The following is a 21672-nucleotide window of genomic DNA, read 5'->3' on the forward strand; positions in this document are numbered from 1 at the left end:
ATATACAATTGAATTACTTCTGTCAGATTTCAACCAGAACTTTTCATTACGTTCAAAATTTTAGAGATGCCCTTTAGTCGTGTATTTGAATTGTGTATTTTGATGTTTTTGTTCTCATTTGACTTTTATTTAGATGACTTTTTCTCTAAATTTGACTCTTTTCAAGTCTACGTTGTCTTTTTTTTCTTCATTTTTGTGTTATATTCTTCCGTTTCCATCGAAGACCAATTGCTATCTCAAAGGGCGAAATATTTGAGAAATTAATTTCCTTATCTGAACTCCGGGGAAATGAAGTTCCATCTATTAGTTGTTTTTTCTCTGACTGTTTTTTCTTGCGAAGGGCTTTTAGACCCTTCGCAAGAAAAGGAAAACGAGAGAATTTAAAACAGGCAGCTGCACAAAGGGGGGAGGGGTTTTTGGGCCTTCTATGATACCATTGACAAAGTGGTTTTTTAAGATATATTGGATTCCAACGCTGAGCCATAGGCATTACGCATATTCCTGCACATACTCTTCGACCTAAACCGTGACTAGTAAGTTCCTGTACGCTATTGTTATTAACTAATCCAGTTTCCGAAAAGGAAAGAGCTTGCATTGTATAGTAATTGAATTTTAAAAATTATAAGCTTTCTCAAATGAAAGTAAAGAGTGAAATCAAAACTTAAAACGGACAGAAGTTCCATATTTGATGCGGGGTCCCCTTCCTGAACACCCGCTCTTTACACCAACGTCTTACAGTGGTTTCAAAATACTTCTTATTCCATATCAACGGCCCTTGTGTTTAAGTAGCCGTTCTTGAAGAATTGGGACAAAGAGTCAAACTTTAGCGTAAAGAGCGGGGGGGATGAGGAGGGGCAGCCCATATCATATACCGACTAATTTCTGTTCGTTTTAAGTTTTAATGCTGCTCTTTGCTTTCATTTGAGATTTTTTTTTTTTTTTTAATTTAATTTCTGTTCGTTTTTCTATTTCATATTATACCCAGGGTCATACAAAAGGTGGGAAGGGCCACCACCCCTGAAACCCGACTCTAAAAATCATAATTAACTTTTGTACAGCAATGTTTCGAGAGAGCTAATTTAGTGTATTCTCCTTTTGAAATATAGTATAATTATCCATATTAAAGTATCATCTCATAAATATGAGTACATATATATGATATATCTTGTTTCCGCCTATGTTGTAATTGAAACTTTTTAGAGTTCCGGTTTCTATTGACAAGGGTAGCTCTTTACTTACAGTTTGTTATTACGAGCTGTTTGAATCAAGGCTCTCTTAAATGTTAAGGAATGCTACTGCTCCCTCCTCTAAGTCTCATTTTTTGGATTCAAGTTTGATATTCGCAAAACAATGCTTTGAGAATGATATTCATCCCTGGAAAAAATGCACCCCTTGAATTTTTATTTGGAGGGAGAGGGGGGGGGGTTCAGAATGTCCAAATCATTTATGAGGTCATCATTTCCATAGTTTTATAGGCAAATTATTCGAACAACTCTATTTTATAGGGATGTTCCCCATAGACGCCTATAGGGGGGCGACGCCTTTATTGAAAAAGAAGACCTTAAGTATTATATATAAATAGGAAATGAGAACAATTACCATTTAAACTCACGGAAACTAAAGCTCCTGGTAGCACTTGCCTACCTCCTTCCCCCAAGAAATTTCCTAGTGGGGCTGCTCCGCTCTCACTGTTTCGCCTCTGTGCCGGTAGGCATGTGAACATAATCTCATATGCTACATAGAAAAATTTGCTGCAATGGAAGGTCCTTACCCCCCCCCCCAACACCAAAAGTAACTTAGGCCAAAAACATTCCTGGGAATCAAAAGGAGTTAGATATTAATTTCAAATTTTATCAGGTTGGTAGATTTTAATGGGTAAATTTAAACCTAATGAGTTTTATTTACTTGGAATTAGCATAAAAGCCAATTATTTTGATGTATTAATTGTTAACAAAAACTCCTTTTTCAGAATTTCAGTTACAATCAGCCCGAGTCGCTCCTTACTTACAGTTTGTTACCTCGAACTTCTTGACCGGACGTTTATAATTATTATCTTTCGCCTTTCATTAGAAGTTTTCGTACAAAATGATTTGGAAAATAGTGCCTCCATACAATTTTTAGGATACTTTGGAAGATTAGAAACTCCATGCAATTGCTTCGGGTACGCGCACAGGAATTAATGTAGGAATTACGTGGGTGAATTATATTTCCCAAAACAGGATGTTCATAGAAAAATCCTCCTGGGTGAGATTGTGGCTTAAAAATGTACATTATCGTAATTCCGGTCTCCTGTACCTCAACCTGAACAAGGATTTCTGGATTTTATGTTCGTGCTAATGGTCTGAAATATGTCCCTATGTGTACCTATGGTACATATTGATTCTTCATTTTACAGGCAATACACGAATTCAGCTCGAATTGGAATCGTTGGTTGCTCGATTTCTTGGTACCGAAGATGCAATTGTTTTTGGCATGGGTTTTGCTACTAATTCCCTGAATCTACCCTGTTTAGTCCAAAAAGGGGACTTGGTCTTGTCTGATGAGAACAACCACGCTTCACTTATTTTGGGATTGAGACTTAGTGGAGCCACCATCCGAGTATTTAAGCACAATGGTGGGTCGTTTTTCATATCCTTTTAGGAATGTATCTACTTGGTCCGTTGTTCTATCTTTTAAATAAAAGCACGGTTATGTAAAAAAAAAGATCAATGATTTTCTGACGCTTTCGGATGCTAAAAAAAAAAAAAAATTTCAGATGCTAAAAAAAAGAGCAAGAATTAAAAATAATCTATTCTTTACTATTTTGCTGAATAATAAACATTAATAATTCAAAGGTTGCAGCATTACCTTAAGTACACTTTATTAAACGCGGTTTGGCTGTACCGTTCACTCTATGAATGGTTTCCCATCTCATCCCTAATTCCGACCTTTCGGGTCTTTTTCTGAAATTTGCATCTTTGTTGTATCTAGTATTTATTATATTTTTTCAATGCATTTAGCCATTCCACAGGGCTAGAAATTATAGTAAGCTGTAAACAGCTGTAGTACTGGTAATCAAAACAGAAACTTTGTGAATACAGAGACCCATCAAAGGAGTCTTCAATGTATCCGCTTTATTTTTGTTTCGTAGACATTCAACTTAAATGTGGAGTTGTTTGATTCTATAGGGAATTAAAACGATGAATACACGTTTGTTCCTCGTTGTCGTGGGTACTGTTCCACAACTGCGGTTCATGTGTCGCAAATATTATAGCGCTTCAATGGGCCTTAGAACCCGAGTTCTAGTTAATATTTTGATAGCAAATAAAAATTGAGTATGACATGATGTAACTATGGTGAGAAATGCATGTTGATTTTTTTTAACTAAGCTGTTTTCTGATAAACTTTCTAATAGAAAATCGGAGTTAATTGAGCTGAGCCAGGTGATTGAAAGTTTCTTGGCGAGCTGAAATACAATCCCAGAGAATCTTGTTGTCTCATTTACGTTGTTCAAGTATTTTCGTTACGATATTAACGGAAGTTTGCCCAGAAATATCGGGAAAGGTAAATTGTGCCGAATTGTTTACTATAGTAATGCAACATAATGCACAGAATTAATGATTCTCATGGGAAGGTTAATGAGGTTTTTCATTAACTGAAACTTCTAAATTTTGTTCAGTTTGCACAGCGTTGAAGATGAGATAGAAATTTTATTTGAAAAATGACTTTCACTAGCAATAAATGGTGGATATGTGCTTCTTCTTAAATGAACAAATAGAGTAAAACAAAAACAAACAAAAAAACTTCGAAGAAATAACACAAAATTACGAGAAAAAAGCAACAACAACAAAAAACTACTCAAAAACAGCGTTGCTTAAACGAAAACTTACTCGTTACTAAACATTTTACTTTACAAATGATCAATCTTATGAAAATTTTGGGGGGGGGGGGGGTACAAAAATCCATAAACAAAACAGTACGCACACATACAAAAGGTAGTCAAAACCATAAAAAGGGGTCAAATGATAAAATAGATTACCAACTAATAAAGGTTTTCTAACTATAAACAGCTCTGGTATGAAACTGCACTGATTTTAATTTCAAGGGTTCAAATATTGGTATTCAATTAGAAAGATATAGATTCAATTAGAAAGATATAAAATTGAGCTCAAGGCTGTAGGTCTCTGTCTTTTTTCAAATATGGAAATAATCGTAAATATAAAGAAAACGTATTGTCCTTTCCAGACATGAAACATTTAGAAGAAAAGTTGAAAGATGCAGTGGTGTATGGTCAGCCAAGAACGAGAAGACCCTGGAGAAAGATTCTGATTGTCGTTGAAGGGATTTACAGTATGGAAGGAACAATAGCCAAGCTACCTGAAATCATTGCACTTAAAAAGAGATACAAGGTAGATAATTAAAAAGTATTAAGCCACTCAAAGACAAAAGTATATTTATGCTTTGTATTGTTACAACAAATACTGCCTCAAAATATGCTTTTTTCTAAATTAATACATTGATTAAATCAGGCTTTATAGGGGGAATTCTATCTAATTCTAGAAATTTATCTTGTAAAAAGAGTGGGAAGCTTTGAAATTCGGATTTCTCTCTTCATCATTCCCGCCATTATAAGTCTATTTGCTTTTGAGAGTAGTGACTCAAAAGTTACTATAGATTACCTCAAATTACGATTAGCTTAGTTTTGACCGTTGAAATCATCTTAACTCGAGGAAATTATGTGTGACACCCAAAAGAGTTTTTATTTCAGAAATATTTTTAGAATGGTTTCTTCGTTATCTCTGTCAGTATCTACACTTTGCTTTTTGAAAAACATTTCAATCACTCGTATATGTTCTAGGCCTTGTTTCTACTTAATAAGTGAGCTAGGGCTAGGTGTAGGGTCAGATTTGCAGTTTCATTACGGTGATGTACTATGTTGTGAATGTGTCAAAATAGGTTGTGTATTCGTTTGTATTTTAGAGTGGCTTCATTAGTTTGGGTGATTTCATTTTATTCCTCATTTTCTATTTAAAAAGTGAAAGGAAAAACTAGAGGACATTTGCGCTTACATACTGAGACATTGATTTTGCTTTAAAATTTTTCCTTTTAATATATTTTTTGCTTGTTTTTATTCTTATTATTCCTAAATTTGCTGCGCCAGGGATAATTTCTGTAAAATAATGGAAGTGAGGATAATACAAAATGTTGAAAGGAAATGTGACATCGTTTGAAAATCAATTTTAATCACCCTTCTGTATATTGAAATGATTCTTTTAATGATAGAATTTGGCTTAAAATTTAAGGTTTAAAGGAAGAAATTCCATTGAACTCCTCTATTAGTAAGAAAAGAGAGGATATTTAAAGACAATTCGTGAAAGAGTATTTCAGCGATCCACTAGAACGACGCACCATTGGTCTTGTGAGAGATAAGTTTGAAGCAGAGGGAGCTACTTACGGTGTAGATGAGTACACATTCAATTTGTTCTAGGGTACGCCCTCTATATATTGTAAAGCCTGGTGTGTGCTTAGGAATTGGATAAAGAGGTATTACCTCTAGTATTTAGGACCTTCGGTATCTTTACCGTGTTCAGATTGCCAAAATCGGAACCAGTTCTCCCAGGGTAAAATAAAAAAAAGATCCCAAACTGATTTCTATGTCCTTGCGGATGAAAATAGGCAATTTTCAAAAACTACAATGACATTTTTAGTAGGCTTATGGTGAAATCGTTCTATAGTAATTTTTAGTCTAAAAGAAATTAAGTTTGAGAATTTTCGAGAAGCCAAAGAACGGACTTAATTTTTCAGATACATTGTATTGTTGACTCCAGTTATAAAGCGTATTTTTCTTAAATACTTTATTACTTTCATGAAAGAATCATGAGACACCAGTAATTTATATCACTATCTTATCTTTTATTTACATAATCTCATGGAGAAAAAATCCGACTTTAATGATATGATTATTCACGCTGCAAATTTTCATAGATTTGTTTGTGCTGATAAAAAAACCCGTCAAATTCTTTATTTACGTCGATAATGAAGGAAACCATTACACTGCGCTTAGACAATATTCGTGAGCTAGTATAATCAAATGTTTACACAAGGTGTTAAAAACTATTTTCCACTTTTCAACGGATCAGTCATCCGATATAGCAGGATTAATTATCTACTTCCTTTTTTAACCAAAAGGATCATCAAGGCGAATCATGTTTCTTATACGTTTGTAATTTAAGTGGAAAATTACCTGTCTCGCTTTTTTCAGGGGTAACGCTCTAGCCTAGTAAAGAACCATAAGCCTTCAATGTATTTTTTTTTTTATTATTATTATTTTTCTCCCAGAGCCACTTCGTATAGACTGGGTATTCGTAGAAACTTCTGAAGGGGCTCATTTGTCTGGACATTGAGTTCTAGTGCACTTTTTAAGAGTCAAAAGGGACCGGAGGACATCCAGTCCCCCTCCGCCGCCCTTTTTATCTCCCCCTCCCCAAAAGCATCCGATCAAAATTTAAGATATCCGTTTTGTTCAAAATCAGTCTGATATGTCAACTATACTACTAACATCTAGTTTTAACTACTACTACTTAGGACAACTGCTACTATTTGGGGCTACTACTTGCCAATCCATCTACCACTGCCAAACTCCTACTTCTACTTCTTCCTCAATCCTTTGGTTCTTATTTCAATTTTAACAGTTTTGCTCTAATATAGAATTTGATTCTTCGAAAATGTCCTTTTTCAAGATTGAAGGATCCAATAATCTTAATCTTGTTTCTTTTCTTTACTGCCATAAGTCAATTTAACCAAGTCCATGCAACATACTCTTAAACATTTCCCGACATTTCTCAGGTAATTAGTACACTTCATTTTCAAGGACCATTCTTCTCTGTTAGCTTTTTATGATGTTAGCCACTCAAATAAAAATCTTATATCCGCTCTTCTTTTGCAGGCCTATTTGTATCTGGATGAAGCTCATAGTATCGGAGCCATTGGTTCTCGGGGCAAAGGTCTTGTTGATCATTTTGGCTGCAATCCTAAAGATGTTGATATACTCATGGGGACATTTACAAAGAGTTTTGGCTCTGCTGGAGGTTATATAGCTGGAAATAAGGTATATTTTGTGTGTCTAGTAAGGAAAAATAACTAATTCATTAAAATTTGAAACGGCAGCTAAGCAATTCAAATTGACAAACCTGACTTTAGTGTCTTGCTATTTGATTGACGTTGCGTTGAAACTGTTGCATCTTCCTTCTTCAATATTGTTTGGATACTAGGCAGGACCCTTCCGTATTATTTCTCAAAACTGAAACAAACGTAAATAAGTGAAGGAACCAGTTAGAATATGAAAACAAACTTACATTAAATTCCGGTAAATAATACTTGTATTATGTGTCCGTATTCTAAGTTACGTTATATGTATAAAAAAAAATATGAAAAGGCTTAGTTGTGGTTATCCAAATAATTTTTGCTCTAAAGCATAAAAACCAGATTATTTTAAGCAGAAGTATATGTAAATCCAAGCAAAACTGATGTATAAATCACATGATGGCAATCTTGCTTGTTCTAGAGTCATTTTGTCGTGAAAATAATCACGTGAAATTAATGACGTTGTCTGTTTTCCTTCTCATTGCATGGCAGACATGACGTCTTTCTTTTAAGCCGGTCCCATCATAAGCCTCTGTGCCATTAGACGGAGGATAATGCCTGTCTGGTTGAGCTCTCGAGGAGGTAAACATACAAGGGGAGTGAACTGTCAAAAGAAATAACTTCTGCTAAGTAGCGGACCTCTGGCTTCTCTTATTCAAAAATCTTGCCTCAAAAAAATAAATTTAGAACACTTAATTTGGATTTAGAAACCCCAAATTTAATTAAACCAAACGTATCTAATTTTGTCATACAGAGTAAATTCGTCTATATTATAAATGTTATTTTAGAACTATTATTCTGATTTCAGAGGTGGTAGAGAACTGCCAGTATACTCGGCTTTTGTTATAAAAACATTTTAGCCTTTTCACACTATTACAATGAAAATGAAGAAAAACGATCTCAATTGCTCTTATTAAAAGAAATGTTTTAGTACTGTAGAAAACTTTAACGCACAATTCGGAATTCACCCTTGTCAGTATATGAAAGCAATTCGCAAGAGAACCCTGAATGAGAAAAGAGTTAAGAGAGAAAAAAAAATGGTCTATAACGTGTTTGGAAATTTTTTTTAGGTTCTTTGAAACAATTTTATCGCCTTTTCCCGGTTCGTTATATTTACTGATTGAATATTTGTCGTGTTTTTTTCATCTTTAAAAGTGCCGCCTTCACATCACCCCTCACTGCGGCCTTCCAGCAACCCTGAGAAATTGGGATGAAAGGTTCTGGACCGTAATATCTCAGTGATGTCCCAGTTTAGCTGCTTCATCTGCTATCCCATTACCCTTTATTTCAGAGTGCCCTCGGTCCCACATCAGGGTAATTTGGTTTCCTTTGGATGTCGTGCTATTCATGGCCTCTTTGCATTCCAATTGTCTATTTTGCCAGCTCTTTACACTCTGAAGAGCCTTTAGGCGTGCTTGATTGTCAGTTAAGATATATATATATATATATATATATATATATATATATATATATATATATATATATATATATATATATATATATATATATATATATATATCTTTTCCTGTACTTCCTAGTTCCAACAGTCTTCCAGCTGCCCGTTCTATTCCGAAAATTTCAGCCTGAAAAACTGTAGCAAATTTTCCGAGGTGATAAATTTGTGTTTGAGTTATTCGAATATCAAGGGGAAATTATAAGACATCACTCAAGTCCATCCCTACAGACAAATCTGCTAATATGTAATGGTAACCCATTTTGGACGTAATTCGTCTATGCTGTTTTATTCGAGATTCCTGAGAATCATTATACTGCTGGTGGCACAAGCGTCATAAGTTTGCAGTGCGTTACATAGGTGGTACTAGCTTTTAATTTTTTTTAATTCTTGTAAGAGCCAATATCTATTTCTTTTTAATTTGTATGTTTATTTGGCTAATCCTTTGCACCTGTTTCAGAGATTGATGGACTATTTAAGGTGCAATAGTCATGCAATGTGCTATGCAACTGGCATGAGCCCTATAGTCGCTCAGCAAATTATCAGTTCAATGAAAATTATTATGGGAGAAATATGCGAAGACGAAGGCCAAAGAAGAATCAAACGTATTGCCCAAAATGCTCGATATTTTAGGCAAAGGCTGATGCAATTGGGTTTTATAGTGTATGGCAACAATGCGTCACCTGTAGTGCCGGTACTGCTGTTTATGCCGGGGAAGATTGCGTAAGTGCTGAAGTCTTCTCGTAATTAATGCTTCATAGGTTATTTAATTAGTAAATCATAATTCGTGGGTGGAATTTCACCAATGGTAGATGCTTTATGATAATGTTGTTTACGCCTAGAATCATAGGTTGTGTCTATGTAAGGTAATTATGCTATAATTTATTTTGGGGTAGACTGGTTAAAAAAAAACTGTGGGTTGTAAGGATAACATACGAAACCATATTGTAAAATCTTGAAATTTTGCTAGATCCCCGGGCTCGAATGTCCCTGCCCTCAGAAGGAGGTAGGGTCCTGGACCAACGAAAAGTTATACTAGGACATTAGGTGTTGCCTTTCATAATGTTTAGTTGAGATTGAACAACATTTTCTAGTCGTCCTGACGACAAAAATTTAGTGAGCGCCTCCACTTACAGTGGTTGGATCACATTCGGAACCAAAAAAAATCCACAATGCTGAACTTAGCTCTCACGTATTACTAAATTCTGTTGAAATCTGACGACCCGTTTTGGTACTTGTCTCGATTATAAGAGTTTATTATTATTATTAGGAGGATGAGGGGTGGACCCTTTATCAGTGGGTCAAGGCTAAGGCCTTCAAGGCCCATTGCCTCTACACCCAAAAAATTAAGCTCTATTTATGGTTGGGGGAGGGGGGCAATAATGGGTTCGGCCACCACACCCTTACCATATTATCTTGCCAGCTGTTGGGCTTCTCCTTCTCTTACTATGTCCTCCAGCTTAACAATAACATTATGAAATATCTCAAGCCGGTGTCTAATCCTAGCTGGATATTCTTCTACCAGATGCCTTCTTGTTTTCCCAGTGGCAATCTCGCATTTTTGGCATAATGGGGATTCACCCCTCCCTATTCGGGAAAGATGTTTCCCGAAATTTCCAATTCCTGTTATGGCTTCTGTAACCGTTCTTGTCTTGAACCTTTTGAAGTTGTACAAAATGTTTAGTCAGGGTGGGGTTGAACTTAGGGAGTAATTCCTTCGTTTCCTTACACCCCACCTTCCTGTGCCAATTTTGTTCCGCTCTCTCATTGCTCCAAACCCTCACTGCCGCCTTCCAGCAACCCTGAGAAATTGGGATGAAAGGTTCTGGACCATAATATCTCAGTGATGTCCCAGTCTTAGCTGCTTCATCTGCTCTCCCATTACCCATTATTCCAGAGTGCCCTTGGTCCCACATCAGGGTAATTTGGTTTCCTTTGAATGCCGTGCTATTCAGGGCTTCGTAGCATTCCTATTCTCTATTTTGCCGGCTCTTTACATTCGGAAGAGCCTTTAGGCATGCTTGATTGTCATTTAAGATACATATATCTTTTCCTGTACTTCCTAGTTCCAACCGTCTTCCAGCTGCCCGTTCTATTCCGAAAATTTCAGCCTGAAAAACTGTAGCAAGTTATTCCATATGATAACTGATTACCTCCTTGTCCACATCAGGAGTATTTTGATATTTCCTACTCCTGTCCTCAATTTTTTATCTAACCATGAACCATCAGTATAACATATTATCGCGTTAATTTGCTGGAGGAGCTCTGTCTCCTTCTCCACTTCCTTTCTTTCCTTCATGACAATTTGGAATTGTATCTCTGGTTTTATTCTTGGGATTAATTTAAAAAAAAATTTCACAAATAAAGTTTTTCAAAGAAAAGTAATGAGGTCCGTAAAGCCAAGAATGAGCAAAAATAAAATCAAATAATCTTCCAAGCGTAAAACTACCACAAGTCACTATCAATAAATAAATGAAACTTAAAACGAACAGAAATTACAATAAATAGCCAAGTCAAACTCAAAACGATCAAAAATTAACATGAGTAGGACTGGTAACTCCCATCCCTTCTCAAGACAAGAACATAATTTGCGCTTTACTGAAAAAAAAAGAAACAACAACAAAACAAAAACAAACAAATAACCGTGGATTGCCAGTTTAATTGACATGTACTGATAATTATTCCTTAAGTTTTCATAATTTTTAATTTATGAAAGTAAAAAAAGTGAAAACATTTAAAATGTATTTTGTTATCAGTAAAGCGTTGATTATGTTCTGGCCCTGAAAATGCATGGGAGTTACCAGCCCTACTCGTATTAATTTTTGCTCGTTTTGAGTTTGACTCGGCTATTTAATGTAATTTCTGTTCGTTTTGAGTTTCATTTATTTATTTATTTGATTTCATAAATAAAAAATTATTAAAACTTAAGGAATAGATATCAGTATATGTCAATTAAACTGAAAATCCAGGGTTATTTGTTTGTTTTTGTTTTGTTGTTGTTGCTTTTTTTTCAGTAAGCGCAAATTATGTCCTTATCTTGAGAAGGGATGGGAGTTACCAGTCCTACTCATGTTAACTTTTGCTCCTTTTAAGTTTGACTCGGCTATTTATTGTCTTTGATTTGTGATAGTTTTACGCTTGAAAGATTATTTGATTTTATTTTTGCTCATTCTTGGCTTAATAGAGCTCTTTACTTTTCTTTGAAAAACTTGATTTGTGGGAAAAAAAATTTTAATTAATTTCTGTTCGTTTTTTTATTGACATGGTCTTTTTCATGGAAAAAATAATATTGTATATCTTTTCAGTTTTTTTTCTATAAGAATCCATAGTATGAGTTGCTATTTGTACGTTGGAAAAACTTGTTTCAATGATTCTTAATCCTGACATAAAAAGTATTTTTTTATTTAATTTTATAGCTTCTGAAGTTGACCTGAAAAATGAAACTTTGTATCATTCCCAAAAGATTCTATCTGTGCTCTTTGACAACCTGGATATAATGACGCTCTTTTTATTTATTTAAATTGTAAGAGCAGAAGCAGTAATAGTAGCATCCCCAAAAATTCAACTGAATACCCCCAGTCGTTCTCGATTTATTGCTGAGGTGTCTTATTGGCAACCATAAACACAATTTAGTTTTTTACTACACTATAAAGCAACATTTAGTTTTAAAGTATAATGGGCCAATTGCATAATTGTGGGGGGTTGACATGCCCAAAATCCCTAAAGACATAACTGCTGGACCGTTCTACTATGCTGAACAAAATGGCTGTCTCAGAAGTTTGACTGGATGTGTTTCGAAAATGAATGAGCTTGAGAGAAGGGCTGTTTGCCCTCCAAACTCTTGTTACTCTTAAAAACGGCACCAAACACTAGTGCTGTAATTGGAGTGCAAGAGGGAGGATTTCCCCCTTCATATATCTAGTAAAAAGATTTTGAACAAGTAAAAACAAAGTGAAAACATTTTAAATGCATTTTGTTTTTAGTAAAGTGCAAATTATGTTCTGGTCTTGAGAAGGCATGAGGGTTGTCAGCCCTACTCATGTTAATTTTTGCTCGTTTTGAGTTTGACTCGGTTATTTATTGTATGATTTAAATAAACAAAATAGGTTTTAAATGTTTTAATTTTTTAAACTTTAATAAATAAAAAATTGCTAAAACGTTAAGGAATATATACCAGTATATGTAGGCGAAACTGACAATCCACAGCCATTTTCTTCAGCAAAGTGCAATTTATGTTCTGGTATTGAGAAGGTATAGGGGTTGTCAAAGACATAATTTCCAGACCTTTCAACTACGCTGAACAAAATGTCTATCTAAAAATTTTTATTAGATATGTTTTGGAAATTGATAGGAGTGGGAGACTTGTTGTCCTCCAATAACCTTGGACTAATAAAAAAAGCACTAGCCCTTCCAATTTCCAATCGAATGAGTCTTTTTCTAAGATTCTACGACACAAAATAACCATCTTAAAATTTCTAGCAGATGCATTTTGAGCAAATACGAGGCGTTAGGGGGGGGGGGTCCACCCTCCGATCACTCTGAATCTTAAAAAGGACACTGAAACTTCTGATTACCAATCCAATGAGCCCCCTCCAAAGTTTATACGATCATTCTTTTTATATGAACCTTGTATGCCCCCAGAGCATAAATTACAACCCTTGCCCTGAGGTCTGCAGGGGGGGGGGAGGAGGCTGTCATCCTCAAAGACATGATTTTCGGACCTTTCACTACGTTGAACAAAATGGCTATCTCAATATTTTGATTGGATGTGCTTAGAGAAATAGTGGGCGTGGGAGGGGGTTAGTTGCGCTCCAATCACTTTGGACAGTTATAAAAGACCCTTCACCTTTCAATTTACAATCGAATTGGTCGTGTTCGGAGTTTCGACGATAACAATTAGCCATTCAAAAATCTCTAACAGATGGATTGTGGGTAAATACGAGGTGTGGGGGGAGGGTGATCACGCTGAATCTCAAAAAGGGCATTAAAACTTCCAATGAGCTCCCTCCCAAGTTTATGCGATCACCCTTTCTATGTCAACCTTATATACTCCCAGGGCATAACTTACAACCCTTGCCATGAGGGTGGGGGGGGGCGGGGTTGTCATCCTCAAATATATAATTTCCGGATCTTTCAACTACGTTGAACAAAATAGCTATTTAAAAATTTTGATTGCATGTGTTTGGGGAAAATGTGGGCGTGAGAGGGGGGTTAGTTGCCCTCCAGTCACTTGCGACTATTGAAAAGGGCACTAGCCCTTTGAATTTCCAATCGAATGAGCCCTTTTTGAAGTTTTTACGACAAAGCTTTCTATAAAAACCTTAAATACCCCCAGGGCATAACTTATAATCCTTGCCCTGAGGTCTGTGGGGGGAGTGGCCTCCTCAAAACATAATTTCTATCTGGATTTCAACTACGTTGAACAAAATGGCTATTTCAAAATTTTGATTGGATGTGTTTGGGAAAATGGTGGGCGTGGAAGGGGTGTTAGTTGCCTTTCCATCACTTTCGACAATTAAAAAGGGCCCTAGCCATTCCAATTTCCAATCGAATGAGCCCTTTTGAAGTTTCTACGACAACTCCTTCGATACGAAGTGCCCTGGTCTAAAGGAAAAAAAAGATAATACATGTGCCAATGTGCAATACAATGTGCCAACATCGTTCTTTACTTAGGCAGCGCAATTGCGCCTGCGCTACCTATGATACTACTACTTCATTTTTTTCAGGTGATAAGCGTATTTTGTGTTTCTCTGACCATATTTGAATTTTCTTCAGCATGTGCTGTCCCTATTCAAACAGTGTCTTTAAACATTTTCCTCTCAGTAAGTATAGTAGGTCATCCGAATATGCCTGGCTATATCCGGATTGCTCTTTTAATAAATTCAGCAGGTTTTTCATGACGAGGTTCCACACATATGGGGAGATTACTACCCCTCCCCTTCCCTGTGGGCATCCTTTCCGAAGTCTTCGATTTTTTTTCCCCTTTAGCTCAACGACTATTTATTGATTCCTGAGCATATGAAAATTCTATTTCTGAATAGATCTATCTAGTCTTACTTCCTCCATGGCTATTTCTATGGATTCAAAGCAGCATTAATGCTCCTTCTATGTCAAGGAATATGCCTGAGGCGTATTCTTTATATTCTAGGGCTTGCTCTACCCACTACACCAATAGGTGATCCGCAGCGTCTGTAGAGCCTCCTATTTTAAATCCCATTTGCTTTTCGGATATTGTGTTCTTGGTCTCCCGATTACTTATCAGAAACCATTAAATCAATCGTTACATCCCTTTCAACTGAAAGGAGGTTAAAGTAATCATTCTATAAGACCGGGGGTTTGAGTAGTCCTCTTTCCCTGGCTTAGGTATGAAAATGTCCTTGGCCTTGAGCCATGTACGGGGGACATAGCCCAGAGCGAGGCTTCTCTTTGCAATACCCATATAATAGGTTTGTGTTTTCCCCCGTCCTTTCTGGAGCATTATAGGGTATATCCTATCGGCTCCAGGGGCTTTCTAAGGTTGAAAATCATTCACAGCTTTTTTCTTTTACTCAGTTCTCCCTTACAATTCGGGACGCCAGCTCCTCTCCCATATTTGGGTTTGTAAAATAAGCTGGCGTGGAATTATTTTCTTCAGGGTCTTTTACGTCTCTTTCGAGCATGCGGTTCAGGGTTTCTTCCGGGTTCGCTGTAAGAGTACCATCTACTCTCGCCACGCTTCCCAAGTGTGCCTGGCGATCTTCCTTTAGTAGCCTATTACTAGCTTCATCTGACTTAACTTGGCTGTATCAGGCCCTCACACGAGGTCATGAGGGTGGGAATGGCCCGGGGGATGACGCCGATCCAAAGATGCACGTTGCCGAGATGCAGGAGGGCTTTCGTCCAAAACGCATACTACCCCACGCTACTGATATCTCTGCCCTCCGCCTCCGGCTCTCTGTCATCCTCTGCCATTTCTGGCTCCGGGCTTAGGATTCTCTTCGTTCCGCTCCGCCATTTCTGGCTCCGGGCTTAGGATTGTCTCCGTCATCCTTCTCCATCCCTGGCCCGTGGCTTAAGATTTGACCTAGAAGGCTCTGGGGCTCCGTCATCAGTCCCAGCCCACGCACACCCCGAGACCAGGACGCCCTCCCCCCACCACCCACTAAAAGCCTGATGCACTCAGAGGCACCCCAAGAAGGTGGCCACCACTACCCCCATACCCCCATTATGAGAGTTTACACAACCACTCTGGTATTAAGCATATAGGTGAGGTCAGCTAGGTTGGCTCTTGGCCCCTAAAAAAAACCCGAGCAGGACATTAGCTCTTCTTTGCCACGAAGTTTATTTATATCTGCTAACTTGTTCCAGTGGTGTCATGTTGACAAGAATGTAGGGATTCACTCCTCCCTACAAAGGTTGAATTTTGTACGCACCCAAGAAAAGTAATGCTAGGAAAGTCAATCTACTCTTACTTTCCTCTTAGTTTAATTGATATCAAACAAACCATTCTTGTAAATGTTCCGATGGCTAGAATTTGGGAAGATGGCAAATACGGGGTTTTGTTTAAACACCAAAAAGTGCAACTAAAGCATTAATTTTTGCTCCCCACTAAGTCTGGTTGGGATTTAAATCCCCCTTCCAGTAGATGTGTTGACGACAAGTGTTTAATGATTCCATTTTTCTGTCTCCTCGCTATAAGGGTAAGATCAAGCCTGGACCCTCACAAGGCCCGATTACCGCACTACATATTAGTGAGGCTGATAACATATTAGGGTTGCTTTTTTTGATCACCCACAGAGGTCAAATCTGCCCTCAACTTCGTAAAGGCAGAACTATCACATCCGGTTTTACTTCTAACTAAACTTGGCTGATACCGGGCAAACCGGTTTGGCTATAATACGGATAGTATGCATTTAGGGGCCCTGTGTTCCTCGCTCCCTGAGTTTTGATCGGATCAAACGGCATAACTGGGAAATCAGGTCTTACGCACCACCACGTGCAGCAAAGATCCGACAAAACCATTTTGTAAATGTTCTGATAACAAGAATTTAAGAACCCTCTCATCCCACATAGGTTGGTCTAGGTCCAAATTCCCATAAGGTAGAATTAGAACACTTCCTCTCCAAGTTTGACGGATATTCAACGCCTAGTTTTGACAACTCTTACTTCTCAACCAGTTTGATTTGAAATTTGATCGAAACTGTTCTGATGGATGTCGCGGTGACAAAAATTTAAGGACATTGCCCCGTAGAGGTCTAAATGGGTGTGAATCCTCAAAAAGAACAACTAGGACACGTAATATTACTTTCAACCAATTATAGTTCAGCTGATCCCAGATAACATGAGGAGAAACATTTTTAAGGCCCGTCTCTTTTTCCTCCTGAACGAAATTCATATTTATTTGGATCCACAACATGTATAACTAAGACACTATCTCTCAGTTTTCATGAAGTTTTGTTGAAATTCGACTATCTTTTCTAGTAGATGTCCTTATAATATTAATGTAGCCCCCCCCCACCCCCTCCCTGGGGGATGAGGGATTTTATTCGGAATTCCAAAAGACCAAAAAGGGAGTCTTTCTCTTGCTTTCATCAAGTTTGCTCGAACATGCCAATTTTCTACATAGGCTGAAGACAAGTATTTAGGAGCCAACCTACCTTTTCCCTTCACCTTCCAGAGGTCAGATCCGATGTTGACCTAAAAACAAGTACAACTAGGGTACTTATTCTTATTTTCCATTGAGTTTAGCCAATTTCTGAAACCTCTTCGTTTGGATGTCTTGATGGTGAGAATCTGATCCCCCTCTCCTTTGGGATCGGCTCAGGCTCTGCTCCTCAAAGGGTGCAAACAGGTGTCCAGCTCTTTTTTCCAGCAAAGTTTGATCTAGATCTGACTATTCCTTCAAGAAGATTTCGAGATGATAGGAAGTTTTTTAAGTTGGCTAAAAAATAATTTTTCTCACAAATTACTATGAATTTTGATATGCAAGAGTTAGATATGCAAGTGTCTAGATTCACACAACCCTCCTCCTTTCTTGTCTATGCAGATTCGGATCATAGCTAAATTTGTTTTAATTTGCTTCTGGATATGGGCCTAATACCTATAAGAAATTTCTGTAAGTTTGAGCTAAATTGAAACTTCTAATAAAAAAAAAAGGAATTAGGAATTTCCTGATTGATTTTTCAAGAACTATTTTCTAGAAGTCTAGAAGAGATAGAGAAATGTAGATCTAAGTGCTGAGCTGATAATTTATGCTCTATAGACAAGCCTAAGATGCTTACTTTCGGGGCTAGGAGTGTTTTGCTGCGCGTTTTTAATTGGCTAAAAAATTATTTCCTGAAAAATTACTATGAACTTTGTTTTGACTCGCACAGTGTTTGGCTTGGCGCTGAGTTAGAGAGCCTTCCCCTTTCTTAAGGTACATCCCTAGGTCTATGGAGTTTTTCTCTATACTACGGAAAAAAGATATACTTGCGAATCCAACAGAGATTATACAAAATGCAAAAAAAAAAAAAAACAGAAAAAAGCGAGAACTTCTGGAGAAATCTTCAAAATTTGAGTCAAAAGAATCTTCAAATTTGTTTATTTTTCTTTTCTGAATTAAAGAACTGCACACGAAGCTAGAATCTGCACTGGTTGGGTAAATTGGCGCGTAAGCTTACAAAGAGCATATACACACTATACTGGTGATTCCACTCTACACTCAATATCAATGCAAATACGGAAGACAAGTTGATGTTTTTGTAAGAGATATTGTATCGGAATTCACAAAATATAGCTACACGAAAGAATTTATTGTCAAAATTCAGACTTCCTACTGAAACCGTGATTACTGTTTTCGCACACGTCAGCTCTGACCAGTGTACGGATTTCATCTCCGTGTGTTTGGCCCTTAACAGATGCAATTTTCTTTCCTTTAAACCCCTATGGTTATGTTTATAGCTATTTGATATTGCAACAGTTGCAAGAGTTTGAAGTCGTGAGAAATTTTAACTTGAAGACGGTGCGTGTCAACTATTTTCCCTGACGGTAGATGTTTGAATAAAAACTAACCTTAGTTTAATGGCTTATTTTGATTTAGTCTCTTCGGAAAGTAGGGAGTTTCAGCTGACATGTCAATTTTGAAACAGTGCAGATAAGGTCTGGTGTAGAAAAAAAAATCCAATGACTTGTGTTTTTCTGTAGCTGCAGAACGTATTGCCAAGCTATGGCTTACCTCATATCAATGAGTCAGATTGGACTACAAATTTCGTTGAAGAAATAAGCTTTAAGCAGACTGAAATGCTTGCACATCTCGTTCTCCGCGCTCTGTTTGGAGCTTAATTTACTGGGTAGGATCAGTAGACCGCATAGCATACTGATCTACAGAAAAATTTAGAACCAGGTTAGAGTGTGGTTCCGGGAGATTTTACTGAATCTTTTATTAGAAAATGCTTTAGGGGTTTAATACTGATACTGTGTGAAACTGGGTTTTTTTTTTCAGCCCTTAACATGAAAGTTTCTCACCTCTGTCCCAAGGCTACTTGATCAAATATTTATCCTAGTATCCAGATGTTACTAAATTACTTCTTTCGGTAAAATTTTTCGTTAGAAACTGGTATGTTTTTTCTAACAGCGCTGGCAGCTCTGGCCAGCAGACATATGCTGCAAATTCTTTTACCAACCCATATTCATTGTTTATTTTTTGCTTATGGTGCCGCTATAAAATCAACGGAATTTCTAATTAATCCGAAAAGACATCTAGGAATTTTCTTTGGAAAGCTTTGATAGCTGTTATGGATAATCGAAAGGAAGGATCTGGAAACACTGAAGTTAGATACATCATCAGATGTCTAACCTGTTTGTTCTTTCTTTCCTTCAAGATTGTAAAAAAGACGTAAATTTCACCTCCATGCTGTTCCTAGTAAGTTCAGGTACACTGATAAAGAGTCTCTTTCCTGTTAAAATGATCATGGAAAAATACCGTTATGTTCACACCATTACAATGTAAGGGTGTGCGCAATAGAGGCATGTGTAGCTCCATCGTGTCTGTCCGTATTACCATTTTTGGTGTGTTTTCAGACAGTTCGTGGTAATAAACTGTTAGTAAGGCGCTGTAAGTAATTTCGATTGAAAGTTCTTAAATAACCCGTCGATTTAGTAGCGTTGAAATTCTAATTAACAATTGTAAAAAAAAAAAATCTTAAAGTTCCCGTTACATTTAAATTATGTTTATTAGTTTGACCCTATCTTTAATAATTAGTAATGTTTAATAATCCTGAGAAACAAGTAACTGTCTTCAGATCTACGGGACAGCAGCTAAAATAGTGTCACAAGATCAAAGGAAGAAACTTAGAGAGAAAGAAGAATATGAAAGTCGAGCTAAACAAGTAGCTTTCCAAAAAGAGTATTAAGACTAAAACAAGGACGCTGTCGAATTAAATGTAAAAAACAGACGCAAACAATATGAGAAAGTGGAAGCTCTCAAAAAATGTCAAATTTTTAATATTCGCAGCTGAGCTGTCAGTAGTTGTCAGTAGCTGTCAGGAAAAAGCCGAAGACCTTTTCCTGTTTTTGATATATATAAAAAACGGTGCGATCACCCGTGGGAAAAAATGATGATTTTGAATTGAAAATCAAGTATTTTGCAGTAGGCATCAAGACATGGCTAGTTGTAGGAAAAAAGCCAAGACAGATAGTCCGAGTAATTGAGAGGCAAAAATATTTAAATGGCACGGATAAATGGTAGGAGTAAGTATGACTCTCTTATTGGACAAACACTTGTGTGTTAGTTTTTGGAAAGGCACGCCTGCCTAGAGTCTCAAGCAGGTTGACCAAGAATTTAAAATTGACATAGGACCACTATATTGCCTGGAATGAGAGGTGTTGGAACCCTTGGTCCCAGTTTTGTCAGATAAATGTCCCTCCCAGATTCATTTCTTTGGGCCCCTTCATTATTTTCCTTCTTTAAGTAATAAATGTTAATAATCCTATTATTTTTTGACGCCATTTTGGGTCCTCTTAACTGCGTATGTGTTTAATTGACCAGGAGGGAAAAAGTGCGCAGTAAGGGAGATTGGCCAGTATATTAGGAGTCCTGGGATTGGCTGGAAAGATTCATTTACCACCCCTAGTAACCCCCACCGCGTGCTGCGGTTAGCGCAGCACAAAAGTCCATTTTTTAGTCAGTTCTTTTTATACTGCGTGATTGTTAATACAGTAAGCCTTTTCTATGTACTCTTTTAACTTTTCAGCTTAGGTCGAAACTAAAGGGTTAACTAGAAAATCTTATCGGTAAACTTTGGGTTTGAATGTGGCCAGAGACCATCCAATAACGTTAGTATAAAGGAACCGTTGAAGTAACCATGGAAATCCCACTAATTTGGGGCCAAAGAGGGATCGTCCCCCTCCAGTAAGTGGCATAGCAACTCTTTGCGCCATTTTTGCCTTTAAAAGTGGTGACCCCGCACAAAGAACCTCCAATAAGAGGCAAACAAGGCACGCCCGCCTATGGTCTTAGGAAGATTGACCAAGAATTTAGAATTGACACAGGAGCACAGGAGCATAGAATAACTGGCAAACAATCGTTTAAAGCCATTTTCATCTTCCAAATAGTACCTATTCATTGCATAAGCTCAGCCCTGCATTCTGAGCAAATTTAAATTTTTCAAATTTTTGGGCCACTTGCCTGAGACTCTAGGCAGGTGGGCGCCTCAAATATTGTTCCAAATTCCTCTCTCAGTTTATCACTTGTTCACAGATGCGCACCGTCACCAATCACTTTGCAAACAGTATCTATTCAATGCCCCAGCTTAGTCCAGCATTCTGAGCAAATTTCAACTTTGCACAATTTTTTCAATTTTTTGGGTCACTTGCCTGAGACTCTAGGGCAGGTGGGTGCCTCAAAACATTGTCCCAAAGTCCTCTCTCGCCTTAAAACTTATTGACGGATGCCTAAAGCCGTGAATGATTTAGACCGTTACCCTAGCGGTAACCATGCGCTACACACCTACCAACAATATTTTTTTCATTTTCTCATGGGGTCCCAATCTAGCCCATGTCCATCGCTTACCATTCAAGCCTTTTGGAAAGGCACGCCTGCCTAGAGTCTCAGGCAGGTTGACCAAAAATTTAAAATT

The 21672-nt window shown here is 37.3% G+C and overlaps 1 protein-coding gene across 1 annotated transcript in view; it reads left to right on the top strand.

The window, feature by feature from the left end:
* The window catches only part of lace (serine palmitoyltransferase long chain base subunit), a 75169-nt gene that overhangs the window by 40920 nt on the left and 12577 nt on the right, over positions 1–21672 (top strand). Inside the window, exons 5-8 of the mRNA XM_089092480.1 lie at positions 2396–2614; positions 4225–4388; positions 6926–7087; positions 9036–9298. Of these exons, the coding sequence (XP_088948606.1) occupies positions 2396–2614; positions 4225–4388; positions 6926–7087; positions 9036–9298 (808 nt within the window). The remainder of the gene's footprint in view (positions 1–2395; positions 2615–4224; positions 4389–6925; positions 7088–9035; positions 9299–21672) is intronic.

Source organism: Artemia sp. Qi Xiang Cuo, chromosome 7, assembly GCF_049724085.1.
Source record: "Artemia sp. Qi Xiang Cuo chromosome 7, ASM4972408v1, whole genome shotgun sequence".
Classification (NCBI taxonomy): domain Eukaryota; kingdom Metazoa; phylum Arthropoda; class Branchiopoda; order Anostraca; family Artemiidae; genus Artemia; species Artemia sp. Qi Xiang Cuo.